Here is a 24944-nt window from a genome sequence, read left to right on the forward strand (position 1 = left end):
GATTCCTCTATGTAATGATGCCACAGGATTGCTCAAGAGAAGATGGCTCAGTGACAACAAAGGCATTCTCAGTCACAATTAATTCTCAAAACAAATGCAAAAACCTAAATTAAAATAAATAACAATCTGGAGGGATTTCCCAATAACACAACATCAAACCTCTCCATTATTTCCAGTGAAGCTCTGTGGTTATTTTTGTCATATTTTGCTTTGTGAGAGCTTTTATTGTTAAGCTTGAAATTATTTTTAACTTATCTTTACCGTTACACTGGTTTAAAAAAAAAAGCAAAAGCTAAGACAAACATGGAAATATACATAGTATACTTGTGACATGTTTATGCAATATAGATAATTTGATCACAAACTGTATAAATCTATGAGCTATGTTTTAATAGACAATACATTTTATAAGTTGGAGCAGCTTAATTACCAACACAAAATGTAGGAATTAGACATTTTTCTGTTCAAACAAACTGTTTATTAAAAAAAAAAAAATCCAGTGGCTGCTTTTTAAGTAAAGTTCAATTTGCGAAAAGATACTTTATCACCATTTAGATGCAGCTGCAGAGTTTTGGTAACCAGGGCAAGTATTTTCATAAACTCATTAACAGAGCTATTCCTGTACTGTGGGGAACAGCCTGCCTCTGGGCTGGGGAGCACTAACTGGCTCTGCTGGGAAACCCAGACAGGCTCTGCTGGGGAGCTCCTATGCCTGGCTCTGCTCCCTGCACTGGGAGCAGAGCATCCCCGAGCAAGGCAGCTACTCCCAGGCCTGGGCAGGGCAACTGGGGCCCAGGATGAAGCAGCAGGGCTGAATAAAAAGGCAGGACAATGCTCCTGCTTTGATTTATGCCCATAGATTTGAAGAACCCACAGCTGTGGAAGTTTGCTGGACAAAAGCCTGAGCACTCTGCTATGAGATCTGCTGTCCGAATTACCAACCCTTCCTGTTCTACACCCTATCCTCCTTTGTCCTGCACAGATGCTAACAGAAGACAAATTGAAACAAGATAATCTAAATTGCTTCCAAGCACTCTACTTTGCCAGCTCCCTTGGGATAAGCACTTGGTTAAGCTGCAGTTTGCACCTCTCAGCAGATACTGCTCCCACTCTCCTTGGGGTGGGCTCCTTCCCACCTCCTCCCTGGCTCTGCAGTGAGGTCTGCACTGACTTATCCTGATTAGCACTTGACCCTTATTCCTCGGTTTGGCAGCTGTCTTTTGCTAGTCCACATGGCTTTTCAGCTTTGTTTAACTAAGTGCCTTGAAGATGATGTTCTAGATGATTATGTCTGGCTCACTGCATTTCACTATAATGATCCGACTTCACTGAATCTAGAGGACCGTGGCAGGATTTACTTAAGCCTGTGGAGAATCAGTTACTATTGCTTAATTTGAGATTATTCAAGTTTAAGGATCTCGGTGTATATACAGCTCCCGCAGATGCTGGAATACTTGAATATTAATATCAAACATTAGAGCACGTATTAGATCTGTCAGAAATGTTTCTGCTTCAGTCTTTAAAACTCAATAGTCTGCTTCCAACTCCAAGTCATTCCCTCTCCAAGCTGGTGGTGGAAAATCTGTCTCTTTTTTTCTTAGATGATTACTGACTATTGCACTGAGTTTCAGTTGGTTCCTGTGCCTCAGAGGGCCTTCGATAAGCTATGGAAGCATGTAATTGGAAAGGATGAGAGGAAAACGGTGGGAATAAAAGAAAAGAAAAAAAGGGAGAGGGGAACAAAACCTCAGGACCTTACATAGTGACGAGATGGGTAACTCATGGATGGTGTTTCAAGTAACCATGCCCTCAGGTCACCTCATGAACCACAAAAAACAAGCTCAGAATATCTTCAGCCCTTTTTGTTGCTTTATTTATTATTAAAACATTGTATTTCATGCACAAATTATTTGCATATTGTCTGATAGCATGGATTGCATTAAAAAACTGCATTTCACAGTTCAAGCAAATGAATCAACATGATTTTTTTCTTAAGGGCAAAAATGGGTGCAGTAAATTTTGAAGTAGCCAAACAGAATTTATAAAAGAAAAATTTAAATGTTTCACTAAAGATTTGAGATTAGATTTGAGTCACCTTTTTGTGTAACGTTAAGTCAACAAACAGAAAAAACCTAATTACCTATATGTGTAATAAAGCACTTCTGAAAATTAAAATTTAAACCCATGTCTAGATAAATGAAGGCATGGGAATTCAAATTTCACCCTTTGAGAGCTACAGAAAAATCCTGGCTTCAGCAACAAGCCTAAGAGCATGCTGCAGGACTGGGCTTTCAGCATGTGGGTAATCTGACATGAACAGCTTACTTGGTCTGTACATTCTTGCTCACTTAACAAACCACAGCACTGTAACAGAAGAAAATAAAACCTAAATTCAAATGCCACTTACTTGATCTCTTCCTGATTTGTGTGATGTCATGTGGCGGTCAAGCTGTGTTCTGTAGGCAAATGTGTAACTGCATAAGGAGCAACTAAAGTTATCTTCATTTTTTTCATGGCGATATTTGATGTGTTCCTTCAGAGAGGTAAAGCGCTTGTACCCTCGATCACAATATGGGCAAGTAAGCAGTTGGGAAAATGCATCAGGTGTTCCTACACAGGAAAGACAATAGACCCTATTTAAATAAAAGCAAGCTGCAAACTTATTATCATCAACAAACAAGCTTTATATTTACATAAATTACTGTAAATAAGCATGCAGCTGCTGGTTTTCGAAAGGATTTTTTCCCCCACAGGCTTTACATTACTAACTACAGTATGGAACAGTTGTCCCAGTGTGACTGGAGATAGTTGGTACAACACACTTGCCCAAATTCACACCTCTCATTCAGAGTCTGTTGGACTTCCCAATACAGCAACAGAACTTCTCTATACACGTTTGTGTTTAAAAGTGATCAGAAAGTTCTATTAATCTTTGTAGCTCAATCACAGGTAATACTCAAATCCTGTTTACAATTTTAAGTCTGTCACTGAAATACGGAATGGTCATCCTGTTTTCAGCTTCTAAGAAATACATAATATTCACAAGCTGCTGAGTTTTTTCTTTCTTTTTACCTAACACAGAATTGTAAGGGAAAACAGATCTGAAAAAAAAATTATCAGAAATGTGGTTTATAATTCTCATACCTGGACCTGGTCCAGAGGAAGGCCACAAAAATTATTAGAGGGGATGGAACACCTCCCCTTTGAGGAAAGGCTGAGAGAGTTGGGGTTGTTTAGCCTGGAAAAGAGAAGGCTTTGGGAAGACCTTATTGTGGATAATTGTGGGTAATGGTTTTAAATTAAAGGGGGGTGGATTAAGACTAGATTAAAAAAAGACATTTTTTATGATGAGGCTTGTGAACCACTGGAAATAGTTGCCAGTAAGGGTTATAGATGCCCCATCCCTGGAAGTGTTCAAGGCCAGGTTGGATGGGGCTCTGAGCAACCTGATCCAGTTGAAGATGCCCCTGCCCACCACATTGGGGTTGGTACCAGATGACCTTTAAAGTCTCTTCCCACAAAAAACATTCTGTGATTCTATGATACACAGACATGTATCTCTTAGTAGAACTTACTGTCTGAAGGACAGAAAGGAGAGAAATCAAATGTGAAGTGACAAGTGTGGTTCTCATGTTATCTATGGAATCTATTCTGCTGGTTTTCATAAAATTACTTCTGTATTAGTACAGGATTAACTGAAATCAGATTGAACCTAAATATTAGGTTCACAAGTCTATTTCTGAGAAGTCAGCATTTATGAAGTTTTCACTCCATCTCTTATTAGAATATATTTATCCCCCATACATAGTAACTTATTAAAAAAAAATTCTTAAGGCATAAAGGATCAAAAAATATATCATTTTTTAATAGACTGATAGAATTGTGCTTAAACAAATTTAGGGTTTACTGTATTTGATTAGTGACCATACTACCCCTCCATGCTTCAAGGGAAATGGGAAGCAAATTTTGCAAGGACCTACCCACTGTGCTGAACGAGAGCAGGAGAGGAAGGGGGAAGGTCTTTACTGGTTATCATTTCATGCTCTGAAGCACTAGTGGTAAATTTGTACACACTTGTCACTTTAAGGTGCAGAACTGTGAGCATTATTAATACTCGTAAAATTAACCAGTCCTTTAGAAAATACTTCTGAATTATTTATCTGCATGACCTCTTCCAGCATTTATCTCCATAGATTGATTATATGCTCTATAAAGTAGCAATTTGTTCCATTATGTGGAATTTACTGTCTTTATTTTTACTGAACATGCCATTGTTCTTGCAACAGTGGAAAAAGAATCAGACCAGTTTTTATTATTACTAAAAACACTAAGCTCTTTGTCACACAGGTTCTTTTAAACTTGTTTTTATAACAGATAAGGAAATGCTCCTGTAGTTCTGGTTTTCCTGTTCTACCCTGTTCTACTTTTCCTGGATTACCAGACTGTCCAGAGATAAACCTGACCCCACATGTGTAGACAAAGTATGCTCCCCTTCAGTTCTTGTTTTTCCACCTACAGTTCAGCTCACCTGACTTAAGAATACTCCATTGCAGCACAAATGCAACACGGTGGAAATGTCACAACCATATTAACTTAAATTCTGTTTCTTTTGCAGCAAGTGGTGAAAAGGTAATGGATTCCCAAAGCCGACAAAGATTCCAGTTCTGTCTGTTCTCTTGTACAGTTCCCCAGTCTTGAAGCTTTTATCTTTAGCAAATACCACTATATTTTTTTTTTGCATTTTCTGTTCTAATTGAATGAAATGCTTAACATCATTGTTCAGCATCAAGAATTTCAGAATGCTTCTCTGTGAAATTAATGGGCTAGGTCCAATTTAAATTATTAATAAAACATGTTATTTTTAATGATTACATGAAAATCACATTGCAAGCCTGTAAAACTAACTTAACAACCTGTGCCACTACAATCAAGGATTAAAATCTTAAATTAATGACATTGTAATTTTTAAGATGTTACTCTAAAGCATATATTGTACTTGAATTTTCCAAAGCTTTAAAGTAAACAACAAAGTATTAGTAATTCAGGTCCTATTTCTGTATACAAATAGGCACAAACACATTTAAATTTCTCCAGTATTTTAATTTACCTACTTTATTTCAAAAATGTCTAATAACATTACATTTCTCTAACTGCAGAAAAAAATTCTTAGCATTTTTCTTGTCTATCCTTAGACTCCAGAATAGTACTACAGCTACCAGGACATTTTTTTGTTCAACTATGTACATTTTAAGAAACACCACAACTCCTAACCCTTTATGCAGGTTGTTCCTTTCCTTTGCACATCTTAAATACTCCAATAAAGGAACACCACCTTGTTGAAGCTGTAGTCTTCACAGGTTATGGAAGCAGAATAGTTCAGAAAGCAGCAGAGAATGCAAAAACAATCTGAACATGCTTTTTCTTCACATATTTCATGATGAAGCTGCTTCCAATGTTTCATGATGAAAAAGTAAACAAAGTATGACTTCTAGTCTTACTCCAAAGAACTTTCCTCATTTAAATATGAAATAATACAGACTTTCCAATAAGCTATGAAAATATTTCTTAACTGGCTTAAGAAATATGCCAGTGAAAAGAAACATGACAACAGGTCATTATTTTATTTCACATAAGCATTTTTTTATCAATGATGTTACATTTTTCTCCCTAAGCCTGTCATAAACTGGCTGTCCACTAAAAGAATTTCTGTCCAATAGACTACTTTGGGGGATTTATTTAGAAAGGTATAATAAAAAAAAGTTGTAACTCCTCACACATTACTATACATACAATCACATTCTCTTGCTTCATTCCCATTATAATTAACAAATGTTTGTTCTGTTCTTTTGTATAATGCTAGTGAGTGGACTTTTGAGAGCTTGAATTTTTCTTTCCAGTTCCTGAAGGTTATAATTCAGGTACACATACAACTGAGCCTCAGTGCAACGTTGTCTTCTAATATACAACAGAACTTTTGGGTCAAGTAGTTACTACAATTTACTTTGTAAGAATGGAACTTATGACATATTTACCATTTTCATCCTGACCGCTAGCTTCTGGTGTGCCTTGTCTCTGGTCCTCCTCAGGTGCTTCAGGGTAGATAACAGCTGTATCTTCTTGTTGAAGGAATTCTTCAACATTAGGGTCATGGTTTTGTTCATTTTCTGCATCAGAATCACATTCATCTTCTTTTACTAAGAGTGAAAAACATGATACAAGATAGGAAATGATGATTTTAAAAAGAACATAAATGAGATTCAGGAACATATTTTCAAAACATTCCCTTTCCAATTATTTCAAAACTCTTTTCCATTATGGCATAGGTAAAGCCATTCATATTGCAGGAATATGCCAAGTTTTAAAACTGAGACACAGTGGCATAATGACATTTGAAAATTTGACTAAAACCACTGTTTGCTTCTTTGACTCAGAGCATTTTTATAATTTTAGATTTAGCTAGCTAATTTTAGATTTTCCCCTGAGCTTCACTAAAAGTCTTCACAAAAATTGCAACATTAATTATGAATTAGTTCTTGTAATTTTAAGGTCAACTTACAGTCTTGGCTCTTGTGTTTGCAAAAGTAAATTTGTTGACTTGAAGGAATAATTTTTAATATTATTTAAGAGTTGTTCATCAGCATAAATGCATACGTGAATAACAAGCTGATTGGCTGAAATGCAACAAACTTTGAGTGTTTTGTTCTCTGGAAATGGCTATCAAAAATGTTTCAGATTTAGTTAACATCCTTCAACATTTTCCAGTTTAAAATTTAAGGAAACAATCAATTAACTGCAATTCAAAGTTAACAAATAGCAAATCAAGAATTTACTTAATGTTTGTTGGATAAATACCTGCTACCAAGCATTCGCCTACATAATTAATTGAGAGAGTTCACTCATGGTGGAACATTCTGTGAGTTTTTCCTGCAGCACACTTAACAATGACAGATCTCCTCTACTATTAATAATTTGAGCTATATTTTTAGCAGGGAGAGGAAGTTTTACAATTCATCTCACAGTGTGAAGTCACAGACTCAATTTACAATTTGACTCAATCTTTTAATGACATGAGACAGTCTTTCTTCTCTATAGACTGTAATGTAATATATCATGTAGTTCTTCATACTTACCTGGGAAGACCTGATCTTACAGCAAACAAAAAGAATGCATGAATCCACAGTTTGAAATTATCTATGTTTAGGCTGCATCTTGTTTAATAAGCTTTACACTAATAATATGTAACTACTTAGTGTTAAAACACCTAAAAATAACATAAAATCTTTTTAAAAGCTGGATGGGCTATATGTTAATATTTTTGTCAACCAGACAAAATGGTATATCCATCATTAGTTTAAAACACTGTCTGTTGACCTGTACTTTTATACTATACAACTATGCATAAGATCAATGCTATTCCTCATCTTGCTCTTGTTCCTGAAGTCCCCAGGAGCCAGGGTGCTGAAGCATCACTGGGCACAGCCCTCCTGTGAGGGCTCTGCTCTGGGGCACTGCTCAGCACCCTCTGCACCCAGGACACCCAAAAGGAGGACTGTTCTTTCCAGCTGTTCACAGTTTAAGACCTTCACCACTTATGTGCAAAACTGTTTACAAAGAGGGGTGGGAGAACTTCAAAGATTTCAGAAGGTTACTCACATAGCCAAAACTCAGTAACACCTCATGAAAAAACAAATACCTGTACATCCAACTTCATCTGTCTGAGCTTCAGGCCCCAGGACTTCTTTTGTTTCTTTTCCAGCTGAAATAGTACATTTCACAAAAAGACGAAAAAATATTAAGAAACCACAACAAAGCAAGGCCACACACACAAGAACTTTATATATTGAGTTATTTCTTCAGCAATCTTTCCCATTTCTGCATTATTTAGAAGAACGGCATTTAAATACATTTTTTTCAAAAATATGGATTCCACATTATTTTAATATTATTTTATTATTTTAATAATGTGGAATCAGTTGAACCACAAGGATATTACATAACTAAAGAAATAAAATCTCAAAAGAAAGCAATACTAAACAGCAAACATTATGTGGAGAGGCAAAGACAGGGCCATTTTGTTCCTCCAAGTAAAGACAGCTACTTAAGTAATCCTATCTACAAATGCAGCTATCTGGAGAATACCAGAGTATCATAAACCAAAGACATTTACATTATATTTTCCACTTAACAGTATTTGGAAATGATTGATGATTTGCTGGTAACGTCTGCAAACAACTACTTATTGTGCTCTCCTTTGACTGGAAACCACTTATAGGCTGTTGTTGTTTAAACAAACAAGGGCTTTAAACACATGCTCCCCACTTCAGATCAACTGTGCACTATAAAAAAGCTCCATATATCAATTCTGATATCAAGTATGAGTGTGCAGGTGCTGGCCATCTGTAGAAGTGAAGTCACGGAGCCTACCTGCCTCCAAAGCTCCATCAGCTCCTGCTCAGCTAGAGCATTTAAGGATGGAAGCTTTAGCTAAATACAGGTTGTTGGTTCAAACCAATAAATGGCCCAAGTTGTTTCTAATAGCTGTTTCTAAAGTTGTTGTGTAGCCTGAATCAGAAAGTTCCTTCTGGCTGCTGCCATTGCTGTCAGTCACTGGCTTACAGCAGGAGTGAACAGGAAAACTGTTGGGTATTTTTTGCTCCTTTATCAGTAGTATGCTATGTTAATATATGTGAAATTAAAGCATTATTTAATATTTTTTTAATGGAAACCTTTGATGCTTCAGAGCTACACTGCAGAAAAAGACTCCTACATGATAGGAACAGACTAACAACTTCTGTGATCTGAAAATGGCAACTGCCACACTTTTATTTACCTTGCTTCACTCTACTTCAGTGACAATCCTTTGGTTTTGCTAGTCAGAACCCCAGAACAACCCCAGCTTTTTCATTACAGGAGAAGCCAATTTCTCCTCTATATGGAAGATGATAAATTCTAGGAGAACTTCAAGATTTAAGATAAAACCTGCTTCTTTAAAATAATAAAAAAATAATTCTGAAAAGAAAAAAATAGTTTATTCTGTCTGCTTTGATACAACCCCCAGATATGTGGAATCTGCAGATAGTCACAAATAAGAAATATTTAATATTTAAAGGGAAATACAAGACTTATACCTTGCTTTAATCGTAATCTAGAAAAACCTCCAAACGAGTCTGCATTTTCCTGGTAAGTATTAGATTGTGAACTAATTATGGTTGTGTCTCATGATACCACAGACTTGGTTCAGAATTTGTAAGATGGATGATTGCATTCAATGCATATGTAATTCCAAAATTTAATTTCTTAAAAACAATCATGATGCAAACCCACTATTTTTCTTTAAAAAGAGCTTTGTGATTTTTCTCCATTATGAAATAAGCTTTATGGATGAGGGGGAATATCAGTAAGTTATTACTTAGGGAAATTTATAGCTGTCTCCAGCAAATTCCATTGACTTCAGTAAAAGATATGCTTCCCAAGGGAATGTCAAGGAGTTTATGGCATTACAGATTAATCTCAGGGAAGTTAAAAACCCTCTCAATTCTAGTAATCGTGAGCACTGTTTGATACTGTCTCTTCCCAATAGCTACAAGTGGTGTATAAGTCAGGGAGGGTAATTTCCACAGAGGGTGAACTTTGTTAATGCTGTAGGAACAATTAACAATTTGAAAAATGTTGCCATAAAGTTAGCTATGATTGGCCAGCATAAGAAGGCAACTTCACAATTCTGCCCTCAAGAAGCCCCGTTACCATGTGGGAAACACAGCTGCTGGGAGGCAATGGGAAGGGATGTCAGGATGAGAGAACAGATCTCACAATATTGTTACAGCAAGAAGTCGAAGCTCTGAATCCCATGAGAAATTTGAGCTACCTGCTGAATGACTGCTTAAACACAGGTCTCCACAAATAGCATCCAGGGCGTGAATATCCATCTTGGCATTACGTCTGGACAGGCCAGATAATTGTAAAACGTGTCCTTGGGCTTCTGTATCTCATCATTGCTTATGAGAAGCTTCTTAGAGATAGGGTGGGACTTCCCGGGGTCAAATGCTGATGATTTTCAGATCACAGGCAATAGCGTGTACTGGCAGTAAAATTGCCTGACACTATCACTGTGACTGTAAAGATCTCTGCATGGGTAAGATAACTGATCAAATTTAAAGCACTAGCAAAATGGAAATTTTGGTTGTAGGTAGAAAGGCAAAGTTTACTGAAGTTTCCACTGCAGTCTTATCTTCAGAGAAGAGAACAAATTCTAAAGCCCATTAAAAAAAATTTCTAATTTAAATTCTTTGGAGCTTATTTTCTGATATGCTTGTAGAAAGCACTGTTTACAGCTTACAGTATTGCCTGGTTGTTTGCTTCTGTAAAGTAAAAACTTGATCAAAAAGATGTCACAGTTCTTTAGCCTTCCTCCCAAATTAAATTAACACTAAATAGCACAGCAACCTTCCTCAGCAACACATGCCCAGAGAAGAACACAAACCATCCTACATTACATAAGCTCAACCTAAATTTTTATCAGTTAAAGGAATTTTTTAGTTTCAGGAGGAGTTTAAGCAGAAAGCATGATTTCATTGATTTTTTAACAGGCTATTTCAAGGTCTGGACAACTTTTTTTTATTTACAATTTTTAAATACTATCTTAGTTCCTGATCCAAGATTACTAGATTTCCTAAATAGTTAAACTTAACACACTTAAAAAATATCATTATGTATTAAAATAAGAAGACAATAATTTTAACCTTTCTTTTTTAAATTGTAGCATAGGCTTTACTGTAAACTAAAGCAAAAAAAAGGTCATATTACAGAATCATTGCACACATGAGAGCTGGCACACTGACAATAACTTGTGCAGGATACACATGGTTCACTTTTTCAAACCCATATGACTGTTTCAGTTAAACCTCTTGAGATACACACCTTATATATAAAACACCTGTTCCAAAAGCCTTTTAGAAATTCAGTTAGAATGACTGGAAACGGAAGGAAACTAATCTGATAAGGAAATGGTACGTGTGTCAGTTCTGTTCTTGGGCATTTGTGAACTGATTAAATATGTAAAAAACTCATTTTGTCAAGTTCAACTAAAACCAGCAACTTTCAGTACTACTTCATCAATGAAACACAACTTACTTAGTGTAGGTTTTCTAAAAATAAATATGCAGTCCTGAAGATATTAATAGTGTTCCAAGGACACCTACCCCAGTAACTTTCCTTGTATGAGAGAGATTGTGTGTTCGATACCTCCCTGTTCACATTTCTAATGTGCAGCCAAGGCCGATATGATTACCAGATCACACCTTTCCTTCTAGAAAAACTGTAGAGAAGTAAATGCTACTTTACCATAGCAAATCAAAGCTCCATAAAACCTAATGTAGCCTTCATTTCCTCACGTAGTCATCTACAGAAATTTGAGAAATTCAGTTTATTTTAAAAAAAACAACCAACCTTACTATCAAAAAAGCTTCAGAATACTTGGTTTTGACAGAAGAAATTTGTGCTCATTTGAGTAACCCTTTATGGTAATTGTTTAATTTTTTGTTGGTCTAAGCACCGATGAGAATTTAGTTCAAACCCTCCTTTTAGAAAACAAATGTTAAAAAGAAAAAATATTACATTTTAATAAGGAGTGAAAAAAGATCCCACGTGTCTAGAGCTCTGGAGCACCACAGAAGGTTGGCTGAGACAAGATGCTTTGTCATGACTGGCTGTCATACACCTCCAGGAAACGTTCAGCCCAAAGGGTCTTGACTCAGCACTTCTGCAGGACAGTGCTCTTCTTCGTTCCATATTTCAGGTTTCCTACACCTGTCTGAAGGGTTTAAGAAACAGCCTACACACAGCCCATTTTTATGTAACTGCCATTCCTGATAGGTAGAGCCGTAGCAGAGCAAAAGACACTATAGGAGAACTAAGAAAATCACCTCCCTAATAATTTAGCTCCAAAATACTCATTTCCCTGCACAGCATACCTTGGCAAGAGCAACCACATAAAACAGGCTGAGTTGATGCTATTCTCTGAACCCTCAGCTGCTCTCTCCCAGCTGGATTGCAGTTAGGGACCATATGAGCACTTCCCGTTTATTTAGATGTGAGGTCATGCAATGTGTCTTAAACCAACAGATCAAGCAAGGTGGATGCTAAAGAACTGTGTTCAGACAGAAACAGCGATACGCCGAAAAATATTCTTTATCTTTCAGGGGCTTAAGGCCAAATTTTGTTATAAATTCCACTAATTTATGCATTTATCCCAGTTTGGCTCCAATGTAAGCATGCTGTGTGATATTATGAAACTCAGTATCTGATTCCACAGAAAAAAGGCCCATTTCTTGATAACTTCACATTTTCAGCTTCCAAAGCTGCTGTACACCATTTACTTCCTTCCAGTGTTTTCAAAATACAGATTAATTATGAGTAAGATAGCCAGTCAAAAAACTAATAATCAAAAAAAAATTTTTTTCTGGCTATATTTTGGGGAGGGAAAAGGTATAAGAGGCTCACAGGCAGGAATTCACATCTGAATATTATTTTGTTCTGTGCTTTTGGCTTCCTGCTTACTCCTCAAGATAAGCAAACCCTGACCTTATTGGGAGCTATGGCAGAGACCTGCCGTTCAAAAAGACTTGGAAAAACTAAAAGCAAGTTTACCAGTCTCTCATCACCCTCTCATCACACAGAATGCTGTTTCCACAGATTTGAAACTCCTGTTTAACAATGTCAAAGGACTGAATGCACCACTAAATCTGCTTCACATATTAAGAGGATAAAATACACTACAATATATACATCACAAGACCTTTGGTTTTTTTATCTGTGAACATTATATGTTATTTCAGCAGAGTGACTAAAAACATTCTAGTAAGCTTTCATTTTAAAAGCTTTCTCTACACACCATAACCAGTGAAAATGGACATACCTTCATCTTCCCAGCAACTGTTTGTACTCCCTTCTCTTTCACTGTTTTCTGGTAACACTGCATGGTCTGTTGGCAAGTCATCTTCTGGCACACTAGCATCACAGTCTGCTGCATCAGTTTCATCTTCCACTATATGCAATTTATCTTCATCATCTGAATCTGAGTTCGCTTCTACCACATTATTGTAATTGGTGACTGTGGACAGAAAAAAAGCGAAATACTGATCAATATGCTCTTAATTTACAGCATGAAGGGGCAAAATGTCCCGTACTGTGGTCAGATGCTATATCTGGGGCATCTCTATGGACTCACATTATCATTTTTTCCTTCCACATGGGGATGGCAGTGGCTTGTGAGCAACCTGGGCATAATGGCTGCACACAAGGAGCCATCTGACAGCTGCTGGGCTTTCAGCACTGCTGGGAAAACATGAAACCTCTCACTTCTGCACATCCAGCTTCAGGCTGCCCCAGAAAAGTCAGCAGACAACTCCAAAGTTTTCTTTTGGCCCACACTGAAGCATCAGGCTTCCAACTGGGTCACTCCATTTTGGATACCACAATTACTTTAAGTTTCCTTTAAGAATATCATGGCTTGCTCAATAGTCTGGGAGACACTGAACATTCATAGACAACATTTTGTTACAGACAGACATGTATAATGAAGAGAGGCTGTATGTCTATAGCAATCAGTGGGGCAGAGCAGGAATAAAACCATAGAGAACCAAGTGTATGGAAGCCCAAGTGAGCCCAGGCTGAGCAGCACCAGAGAGGGTCCCTCAGGCAGCCCTGCCCATCCCCACTGAGCAAGCCCCTGCTCTCTGGCTCTGCTCACCCTCTCCATCTTGCCTGCTCTTCCTCTACCTGATGCCCCCCACGCTCCAAATATGTGAATCAAGCAGCAACAAACAGGAACAAGAGGGAGATTTGATCCAGAAGGGCTAAAGTGCTCCTGATCTAAGCTAAAATGCTCTTCTACTTAAACCCAAAGTTTAAGTAGAATAATCTCAAGAGGTGACTTATAAATGAAATCTTGCATAACATTCTCCCTGGCTACAACAAAAAGGTAATGCCTCTTTTTCAGCCTGCAGATCATATCATGAGAGTCTTGTGGACTATGGATTACATAATAAATATGTTTTTGTCAGATGGAAGCAGATTATTATTAAAATAGTCTTAATCTATAAGCACAGAAGATCAGCTAGGGTCATCTCAATGTCAACTGTAAGGATTATGTAGTAAGAAAAAAAAATCACTTTCCCAATATTTTGAAATGTTACTCATACAGAATTTAAACTATTAAACATTTATGGAAGATCTATATGTGTACTACTCTACTGACACATTTGAACTTCTTACTCAAATGATTCAAAATAGACTTTAAGAAAGGAAATAAATTTATCAAAGAATAAACTAACAAGACTTGTCTTGGTATTCCTTTGGTAGTTATCAGAATTGTACCTGTGAGGCACATAACCACGCTGCTTCATGATACCTGTGGACTGCTGCTGTTAGCACATGAGAAGCCAAGCTGATTCTTTCATGTGAAATCCTGCTTATTAAGGTAGATAAATAGCAAAGTGTTCTCCTGCTCTTCTGAGGTTATTTTTTTTTTTCGTTTTTTTTTCTTCTTCTTTTTTTTTTTTTTTTTTTAAAGCAGATATTCTAGTAATTTAAAAATACATTTAAGCAGGGAAAGTGAGTAGCATTAAAAATTGACAAGCTACTACTAAATTTCTTCCCAATGCAGGAAAGAAATGTTTTAACTGAACCATGCAGAAGAATGATGAAAGAGCTTTCTGATATTAAAACAGTCACTCCATGTTTCCATAGTTCATACACATAGCATCGTCTGAAGAATGTAGTTCACCCCACTACTGATACTATTGACATCTTCTCAGACAACAACTTTAAGCAAATTGCCTAAATACTTGTATCTGTTCCATGTAAATCAATAAATTGATATTCACTTTGTATTCTGTAATTGATTTTGCAACCAAGGTACAGGTACTATAAGGAATGCTGTAACAAACGAAAGAGAAAACAGACATGTTCTCCCTTACCAAAGTAAAAGAGATTTGTGAATTTATTCACACAAGAAGGCATTTTGTTGATTTTATTCCATTTATTTGATTTTTTAAAAACAAATTTCCTGTTTAGTTTGGGAAATCAAGTGGGATCCCTTACGGTAGATTTAGAGTGTTGTTTGGTTTATTTTTATGGAAAATTAAAAAATAATTAGATAGTTTGTCCTTAAGAATTACACTTGCATAGAAAATGTGTTTCTTCTTTTCCTCATCATTTATATTTTAATGTTTAATATAATCTACTCATGATGGTTCTATTTTTTTGGTATATTCTCACTACACAGTCTCACATGCTAACTCAGCAAAATTTAAAATCTTTTCCTCCACACAAACTGAGGAAGAAATGGTATTTGGGATTTTGATTCCCTCCATTGAAGATCAGTTGTCAACAAGACAACACCACAAAATCAGCAAGTAATCTGGCTCTAAAATTTCTCTTTTCTTTTTATGGAGAGCTTTGGGTAATCTGGGGGAAATAAACTGCCAAACCTTCGCCTAAAAGGGCTTGGCAGGCAACCCACACACCAAAAGCAGCACAAAGTTAAGCCCTTAAATTGATGGCAACATCCATATAGCTACAGGTAAGTCTAACTGATGATTATATGCAGTTTTCCCTCCACAGGATCCTTGCTTCATCTGGTGCAGTAATGGCAAATCTGCAGTGAATGCTCAGTTTTATGGAATGAATTAAGTGTGGGGTCCTGCCTCATTTTTTCAGACTGCAAAGTGATTATACATTCTTTTTATCCCCGTCAGCATTCCTAAGCCTCATTTATAGGATGTTAGCCAAAATGGGATTTCTCATTATAAGTCATCTATTATATGATACTGTTTACAATATATATATTTTTATCCAATATATTATAACTATATATTGTATAATTATATGATTGTTTATATTCTATGTAATTTCCCTACATGGCTCTCAGCAGAAATGCTTCAAAACATGTAATTAACTGAACTGTAGTAGGAAAATCGTATCTCTATTTTACAAAGAAGAAACTGGTTACTTAAAAACCAGAGGATTCTTTTGGCAATCCTGGCATTGCCACGTAGGTCTAAAGTATTTCAGGCCTTACTTTTCAGAGGACTTTGCATTTTTTCAGCATTTCACATATTCAAAGCACATGCATTCATTCCAAAAGCAGCTGTGCTCAGAGCCCAGGTACCTCAGCCTGTGTGCCACAGCAACTCGAAAGACAGAGATCACCTCCAAAATAAGTGACCTTGAAGAATCATAAAAACCCCTTGAAAAAGAGAAGAAAATCCAGTTTTTCAGGGGAACTTTTCAAATGCTTTTGATTCCTGCAGTCCTCTATTTAAATTACTACCATTTCCAACAGTTAAGACAAAGGTTCTGGAGACAACAGCTTCCTTTAATAAAGGATTCATTCTCTGGGCACTATTTCTCCTTTGAAAAAAATATGTGCTCACATAATTAAAGATCCTATCATTATGCACACATCCAAGGGGCAAATTAAAACAGTTTGAACAATCTTCATACTGACATTTTCCAACTTTTTTGAATGCTCAACTTTCAAAGTCAAGAGTTTGATTTCAAAGAATATAACAATATTCTTTAGTAGAAATTATGGTTAAAAAAAAAACAACCCATAATATACTTTATTTTTAGCTGATTAAAATCCCATTACATGGTATGATACTGATGCCTGCCAGGCTTCAAAGCTTAGTTTTAGCAATCCAGATCTGCTTCAGGTGCCCTACAAGACCTAAGTGGTGGCCAGTGGCAGGCTGCAATCTTCAATCACTTCAAATACATTTTGGCAACATGTTTCACAGATCCATGGTACCTCTTGCAAGGGTAATTGTCCTCCCTTTCTCTCTTCTCCAGTTCAGTTCTAGAGTCAAATTTAGACCTTCCTTATATGCATAACATTTTGTGTGTTGTCTCCTCTCATCCTCAATGTTTCCTCAGAACAATCACCACTTAAAGAAGAGAACAACAGGCTCGCTTTATACCTGGCACCTCTTCAACTGCTGAATTTGTGAGGAATACATTAATTAAACCTTTTTGGATAGAGATTTAAATATACGTAATAAAAAAACAGTATGTAGAAACCACTGCTTAAAACCTCTGAAAGAAATTTGAGTGTGTGTAAGTGATGACTGCAAGTGGCTTCTAATTTGCCCAAATATTCCATGCAGCAAATAAAACACACAGGGAAAACCTCATTCAGAAGAACAGTTTCAGCTTTCCAGTAAAGTTACTACAAATATTCCAAACTTCATTAATAGTTACTTCTAGTTAATTTCATTTAAAAGTAGCATCTACCTAAACAAAATAATTCAGCCTGGATCACAGAGCACTGGCACTAAGAGCAGCCAATGTCTGCACACTGTGCAAAGCAAGGACAGACAGAGAGGTTACGTCACCCACAGCCACCACGGCTCCAGGGACAGCCATCAGCAGCAGAACTCAGAGGTAATCTTATCTTCTACTGTAAAAGCTACGTCTGACTCAGATCATGAACCATGGCTGTAAGCCTCTGCAAACAGGTCACCAGACAAGCACATATGATGCTTAATAGACATATGAGCCTATTTTTTCCACCTTGCAGTGTGAAACAGTATAAAAATATGTATTATTAAACAGTTTCATTATTAATTTCAGCTTTACTTTCACAGATGAAAAGCTCCATTTTCAATATATATGTATTACAAATGACTCGGAAGACTAAATATTTATTCATTGAAATATTTTTATATCATTACTATATGCTTCTGAAATAAAGACGAAATACTCATTAAAAACCAATACATTAAAAAAACTTTTTATGAATTGTAATTACTTATTTTCCTGTTGCTTGCTTGCTAGAGTACCCTGATTCTTAGAGAATAAATGAGTATCTCTAGTTGAAGGTGCTGTTGTTCTAACAGTAAATGACTGCAAAATGAATTGCAGAAAATGACCTTTTCTTTCTGGATTTTGAGAGTCCTACATGCAAAGAAGACATATGATGTTGCATAATTCTAATTAAAAAAGAAATATGTTTAAACAGGATAGTAATTATAGTGCTAAAACAGAGAAATAAATGATTTTCCTGGTTAAATACAGCTGGGAAACCACAATATGTATCTTTAGTCAAATTCAAATATGGTGTTTAAAAGGAAAGCAATCTCTAGCTCTCTGATTTAGTGAACCCAGGAATTTTAAGATGAAGACTAACATTGTGGCGATGAAATGATTTTGGGTTTACTGTTTCCACAGCCTATACTATTATAGGAGAGTCCCCAGAAAGGTGAGAAACCTGATAATTTAGCATTCAGTATTTTATATTTACATTTTGGTGTATAATTTCAGTACTGAATACTTCTCCCTCTGCACTGATTAGCTGCCCAGTATCATTAGTAAAAGTTAGACCTTTCTGTTATTTTCTTGTTTTTCCTCACAGTTTAATACATATATTTGAAAATAATAAGTAACTTCTATGCAATAATATATACAGAACCACATTACCATTTGAAGTAGAAACCCAGGCAACAGCTTAAGGAAAGGGAAGGCATATGTTGATGCTTCTCCTAAAATTCTCCACCTGTTTCCAGTAGTTTTTGGCTCCTGCAACTCCTATATGTGATGTGTTGTCTTCACGCCTGATAGCCTCTTTCTGTGAATTTGTCTCATTAAATTTTGAATTTGTGAAATTTTTGGTATTCAGATTATCCTGGGAAAAGGAGTTTCACAGCTATTTGTTGTGGCAAGAATGAGCTTCCTATGTTGGTTTTGATCCTGCACTGCGCTAGATTCAGGGACTGTCCCTTAGATCTTCCCCACTTTTGTCCCCCAAGCTGTTCATGATTTTACACACTTCCTTGCACAGTCCTCCTTTCCAGTGTGAGAAGCCCTTGTCCACTTGCTACTCATACAGTTTTTCCATTGATCACTTTTGCTGCACCTCTCTGGACCTGTGCCCCTCCTGCTCTGCATCACTGTGTTTTGGGATGCACACCCATCATGGATTAGAACAACATGCTGGTTTTTTCTCTACCCCTTTCCAATAACACAAGTCATATTTTACGACTTTTCTTGACTGCTACAAATAATTAACCTGACACTACTACAGGTTTATTTTCTGTCCCCAGAACTGCTGTTCCTGAATGGTATCTATCAGTTCAGAATGCATGACAGGACCCAGCTCCTCACTCCAAATACACTGCTTTACTTTTATCTACCTAGAATTTTATCTGCCTTACTACTGCTTGGCTGTCTGGAAATGCTGTCATTATGTCCCAAAAAAGTACAAGAAACCCTTAGTAAAAATACTTGCTGCTTCCCAATCATGCCATAAGGCAGCAGGGTGACTTCCCGTGGTCTGACAGCCAGCAGCACTGCAGAGGGGAGAGGAGGCAGCAGAACACATCACATCAGGCAGCTTGTTGAACTCAGTAAAAATACACAACAAGAACTCATTATATGAAAAGTATGAGGAAACCATATTGTACTCTTAAATAAATAAATCAAGGAAAAAGAAGAATATCCTGTCAGAGAATTGTTCAAAAAAAAAAAAAAAAAAAGTAAGTTTAATTAAGAAACATAGTTCAGAAAAGTAATTCTGCTTTTAAGAACAATGTAAGTGCTATAAATTAATAGAACTAAATTTTATATATAAGAGGTTGACTCACTGTTTATTTAGACATGTATGTGCTCACACATGGAAAAGGGGAACTGAATTCAGTACTTCCTCTGCCTGAAGGGATCAAAGCTACATCTCCCACATGTGTTTATATAAATAAATGAATAGCTGTAAAAACCTAAACCTAAATATTTACAAGTACAAAGTACTTTTCTGATAATTTTGTTTAACTAATAAAAATATCTTGCAAAATGTTTTTAGACCTCTTAAATGAATACTGATATCCAGTCAAATGCAGCTTCCCATGTTTTCATTGAATATTTCAACACAATAAAACCCATAAAATCCAACAATCTTAATATGCACTATGGCATATAAATAATCTGAATACATACACACTGGATTATTGGGTCTTCTGGTAAACTCAAAGAAACTTGGTATTTAAAATAAATGCTTTGCAAGTGGGCTGAATCTTAAAATCTGCTCTAAATGCTGTACCAAAAAGTGAGACTGAATGTTTGGCTTACACAACACACATTAAAATAAACAGAGCAAACACAATTTTTCTGCTTGTTAATTTCAAAACATGGTTTAAAAATCAGATAATATTTAATATTAAAAACACACCAATCCTTGGTATTGAATTTTTCTATTCAAATGGGGAAATCAGAGGTAAAGCCTGATGATTTAAATCAGGACCAGTTCCCCAGCTGCTGTTGCCACCTCCTCCCACTGCTCTGGCGAGGGCAGCTGGAGAACCTCTGCAGCTTTGGCTGCTCCTGGCAGGCAGCTGCTTGAGCCAGCTTCTTGCTTGGCCTGGGACTAACATGAGTTCTGGGCAGAATAATATACATATTCACTCCACCCTGCCCTATTCTATTCAAACTACGTGTGTAAGATAGCAGATTTTACTTCTGTATCATTTCTGGAATGCTGAGCCCAACACTAATGCAGGACAGGGATCCAAAACCAAGTTCCTCAGTTCTGCTGATGGAAGGATTTGTAAGAGCTGCTGGTTCTGAAGGCAAGGACAGCGAGTTTGTACCCACACTAACAGGCAAGGTAGAGGAAGAGAAACAGAAATATATGGTGAAGCTGCTGACACTGAGGACCTCATGTTCACATTCCATGTTTCAGAGCAATCTCTAGTCTGTTCTTCTGGAGTAAATTTTTATTCGTGGCTGCAACACACTCCCAGAACATTTAGTTTAAAGAGAAGCCATGGTCTCAAAGCAAAGCACAGTAAGTGAGGACAGGCAGGAGATTCACTTAAAAAATGCAGCCCTGACCTGAACTGAGACAGTGAAGGATATGCACCTGCAGCCAAACACCTCTGGAAAGGATACACACTTTTTGCCTGCAGTCTGAAGGATAAAACTTTCCATCACTCATTCCATTATAAAAATTATTAACTGTGGGCATGAAAATCTAAGCCTGTAGACAGCAGGAGCCTTTTGGGTCATATATCCTGTTCCTCCCTCTTGTAAGCAACCAGTTCATACAATCCCTTTCAAAATATGAGAGATGAATCAAACATTTGACAGACTCTTGAATTCAGAACATACTTGCGATTGAAAGGAAAGCTACACATGGTCTCTACAGACAGCCAAGAGCCTGTTATGACAGATGCCAGCAAAAACCAGTAACCACCATCTGAGGTGGAAGTGGATGAGGTTGTGTGACTATTTCTATGGATTGAATCCTGTACTCCTCAAAAGTGTGAACCTGTACTGCTAACAAACATCCTCATCCAACAGCAACACAGGAAAGCTTGAAAAGCACCACTGGGAAACAGGAGAGGGATGGCACAGAAGACACGGATGCCAGTGAGTAACCAGATCACTCCTCACTGCAGTGCAGGTTTAAGGATGAGTGAATGGCAATGGAGCTCTATGACTGGTAACAACTTGACATATGCAGTACATACAGTCCAGTAAAAGCAAAATCACCACCACCTCCTCCCTTTGGGTTGCCTGTTGAGTGAAAACCTTTCTTCCACTAGGCATGGCTGTTCCCATCTGCAGTACTGATCAGCATCACCTCTGAACATTGACAAATATCACCTAGTAAGATGACCTGACCACAGCAACCCTAAGTGTTCAGGTAACTGGAGATACTGGTTTCACAATCATTAGACAGGATCACCAAAACTATGCAGGCAGACCTCTCAGCAAGAGGCCTTAGTACAGAGGACCTTTGGATCACCAAGTGGGAGCTCCTAAGGTAGCCCACATGCTTCATTGTTTTAACCATCCATCACCTGAGCAAGATAATCACAGCAGTTGTACACTGGGATCCTGTAGCAGCTTTTCCTAGAATCACTCTAAAGCAGCCTCCAAATGTATGCTGCTTTGAATGGCTTTCCAGATGCTGTAATGGTGCCTTAATGCTACATTTTAAAAATTTATAGAACTTACAAGGGAGGGAAACAACTTTAAAATCAACTCCAGCACTCATATGAGAATTTACGTGCATGTACAATTGACACAAGTCCAGAGCCAAGTAGAGAGTACACAGAGAAGTATTTCAAGTATTTAGCCTTGGTCCAATAATAATTTTAAAACACAGGAAAATGTACATTGATGTATATATACATACATATAATTACATATATATTTCCAGGCTTGATAACCTAAAATTAGATTTGGAAATGTATACCTATACCATCATACAAAAATAATATCATCTTGAAATATTTCTCCTATTAGTGCTACTTCAGAAAAGTAGCTTTAATGTAATTTTCAGCACACTGCTTTGAGACTCTTCATTATTCTGCAGCTCTTCCATGCTAAAAATGGAATCTTTATAGCTTTGCAAAATGGAAGATTTCAGTCTTTAAGTGAGACAGAGGGACTTTCCATAGTAATTTCTCTACTGGATTTGCAAATGATGGTCCTTTTTCTGATGCAAAAGCCAACTATTGTCTGAATATTCTCTCCTAGTCTCTGGATTGATGTAAATTCTACATGCAAATATGAAAATTCTCAGAGGCAGCAAGATTTGAAAAATGTTATTATTACAAGGTACTTACACATTTGGAAATATTAAAAATGGTCTCACAAGAAAAAAAATTAACATTCAGAAACAAGACAGCCAAAGGTATGTGAGAAAATTAACTGTACCCTTTGCCTGTTATCACCATTGTACAAGGCAAGCTTGCAGAGACTTCTACAAATGAGAACTTAACTGCATCTGTGTACTTCCATTTCAACTGCTGCTGTCAGGAACTTTTATAAAAATTTAAAGCGAGTTTAATACTTAAGGAAGTATTTGCAAGAACTTAGTGTACAGAAAGAACCATATCCCTTCCTTAGCATTTTTTTAATCTACTGGGGAAAAAAAATAATTTCAATAAATATCACTGTAGCTTTAAACATTTGGCAAGTGGAAAACCACACCTTGGTGCATTTTCCCCTCTCACAGCTCCCCCATGTTATATCCTGTCCTTCAGGTAGTCTCATGAAACAGAGAAAAGTGTTCATTCACCATAACTGACAAAACTTCTATGCAACATGGAAGTTTTTGCAAGTATTCATATTTGTTAATGTATGTGGATAAAATAAATACCAAATAGAAGGTGGGGATAGCCACGTAAGAGGCAGGAACTTCTGATTATTCTGCTCTTTGCCCATTTTTCTCTTTCGAAAGAACACACATAATTTCCCCATAAAATTATACTGACATAAATATAAAACAGACAAAGTCCTGATGTTTATGATTTTTAAAAATAGAGATTTTCAAAGAATATACTCTGGGGACCAATTCTGGGCAGGTGGCAATGATCTAGTTATTACATGCTCCAAATTACGGAGGCAAAAAGTAGAAACCTTTCCCTCGTGTCCTATTTCATCCCAGGTAAGTTTGCATTTCTGTCACCAGTATTAGTTTTATAGTCTATCATTTTACTCAGAAGACTGGAAAAACCAATCTCCACATCTGCCTGGTGTCCCTCACAGTTGAGTACAGTCTGACAGCCACAATGGTTTATAGCCTCTGAGACACCTGAGCATGGTGCTCGTAAAAATTAAGCATGAGATGTATAAATATCTGAGAAGCCTTCATCTTTTTAGTACCTCCAATTACTGAACAACTGGAAACAGTAAACTAAACTGTGGAAAGGCTGAGAGGAAAAAGTATTTCCATGTGTTACCTAGTCTGTTTTCTTATGCAAAAATTATCTAACCACTGGTGACTGTACCACGTTGCTGTACATTCAAAATGCTCTATTTACATAACCACATTGTTTCTACACAGTTCACTCCAGATGCTTGACATTTTTTTCCATTATAAAACTTCTCATATATTAAAAAGTTAGCTAAGAGAAGCATGATAAAGGCAAGATCATGAATTACTTTCTCAGACAGATTTTTAAAAATGGATTACCACACGAAAGCTTTACCCTTGGCACACAGATAAATGTCATGAAGTTTAAGAAGGCACATAGAAAACTGCCATATTAATATAAACATATAAATATAAAATTAAATATAAATATGTCTCTTGAAAGAGAGAGAGTTTGTCAAATGCATAATGGTCACCTCTTTATTCTGACTACAGGTTTAAACATTCCATTATTTTAAGAACTCCTTGGCCTATCTCCTGCTTATGACACAGGAGCATTTTTTTTTTTTTTAATTTGTCTTTTATATCCTATCAAAGAGTCTTATCATTGAATGGCTTGGGTTGGAAGGGAGCTTAAATCTCATCTACTTTCAACTCCCCTGCATGGGCAGTGACACCTCCCAGTAAGACCAGGTTGCTCCAAGCTTCATCCAACCTGGCCTTGAACACATCCAGGGAGGGGGCAGCCAAAGCTTCCCTGGGCAACCTGTGCCAGTGTCTCACCACCCTCACAGTGAAGAATTTCTTCCTTATGTCTAACCTAAATCTAACAAGCTACATTTTGGCTTCACTTTGATTTTGCATAATAACAGAACATTTTTAATGGTGCTCTAGGCTTTGGTATTCAAAATGTGGGTCCTGACTTTGGATTCAGGGTAACTAATTTGCAGAGGTTATATGTTATTATCACAACAGATTGCTGTCTCCAGCATGCCTAATTCACTTTTCCTGAAAATAAAGATTACAAAGAAATGTAAGAACAAGTAAATGTAGATGAACACAATTCTAGTATGTAATGTGGATGATCTGGTTTGCTTCATGTAGCCTTGCATCTTGAATAATATGAGTTTATTATGCATATTCATATATGACATGAACATAATTTTTTGCATTTATATTCAGAGCTAATCAACAAAAAAACTGGCAGTAGAAAATTACTGTCTGGGAGTCATATGACAAGTTCCAAGTCTCTCTAATTTTTAATTATCTATTGCATTTTTACAATACTCAT

The 24944-nt window shown here is 36.7% G+C and overlaps 1 protein-coding gene across 1 annotated transcript in view; it reads right to left on the reverse strand.

Annotated features, from left to right (window-relative positions):
- The window catches only part of ZEB1 (zinc finger E-box binding homeobox 1), a 112286-nt gene that overhangs the window by 10168 nt on the left and 77174 nt on the right, over window positions 1–24944 (reverse strand). Inside the window, exons 2-5 of the mRNA XM_071734876.1 lie at window positions 12914–13108; window positions 7694–7756; window positions 6033–6194; window positions 2408–2610 (exon numbers count right to left, since the gene is read on the reverse strand). Of these exons, the coding sequence (XP_071590977.1) occupies window positions 2408–2610; window positions 6033–6194; window positions 7694–7756; window positions 12914–13108 (623 nt within the window). The remainder of the gene's footprint in view (window positions 1–2407; window positions 2611–6032; window positions 6195–7693; window positions 7757–12913; window positions 13109–24944) is intronic.

The sequence above is a fragment of the Heliangelus exortis genome, chromosome 2, assembly GCF_036169615.1.
Source record: "Heliangelus exortis chromosome 2, bHelExo1.hap1, whole genome shotgun sequence".
Classification (NCBI taxonomy): domain Eukaryota; kingdom Metazoa; phylum Chordata; class Aves; order Apodiformes; family Trochilidae; genus Heliangelus; species Heliangelus exortis.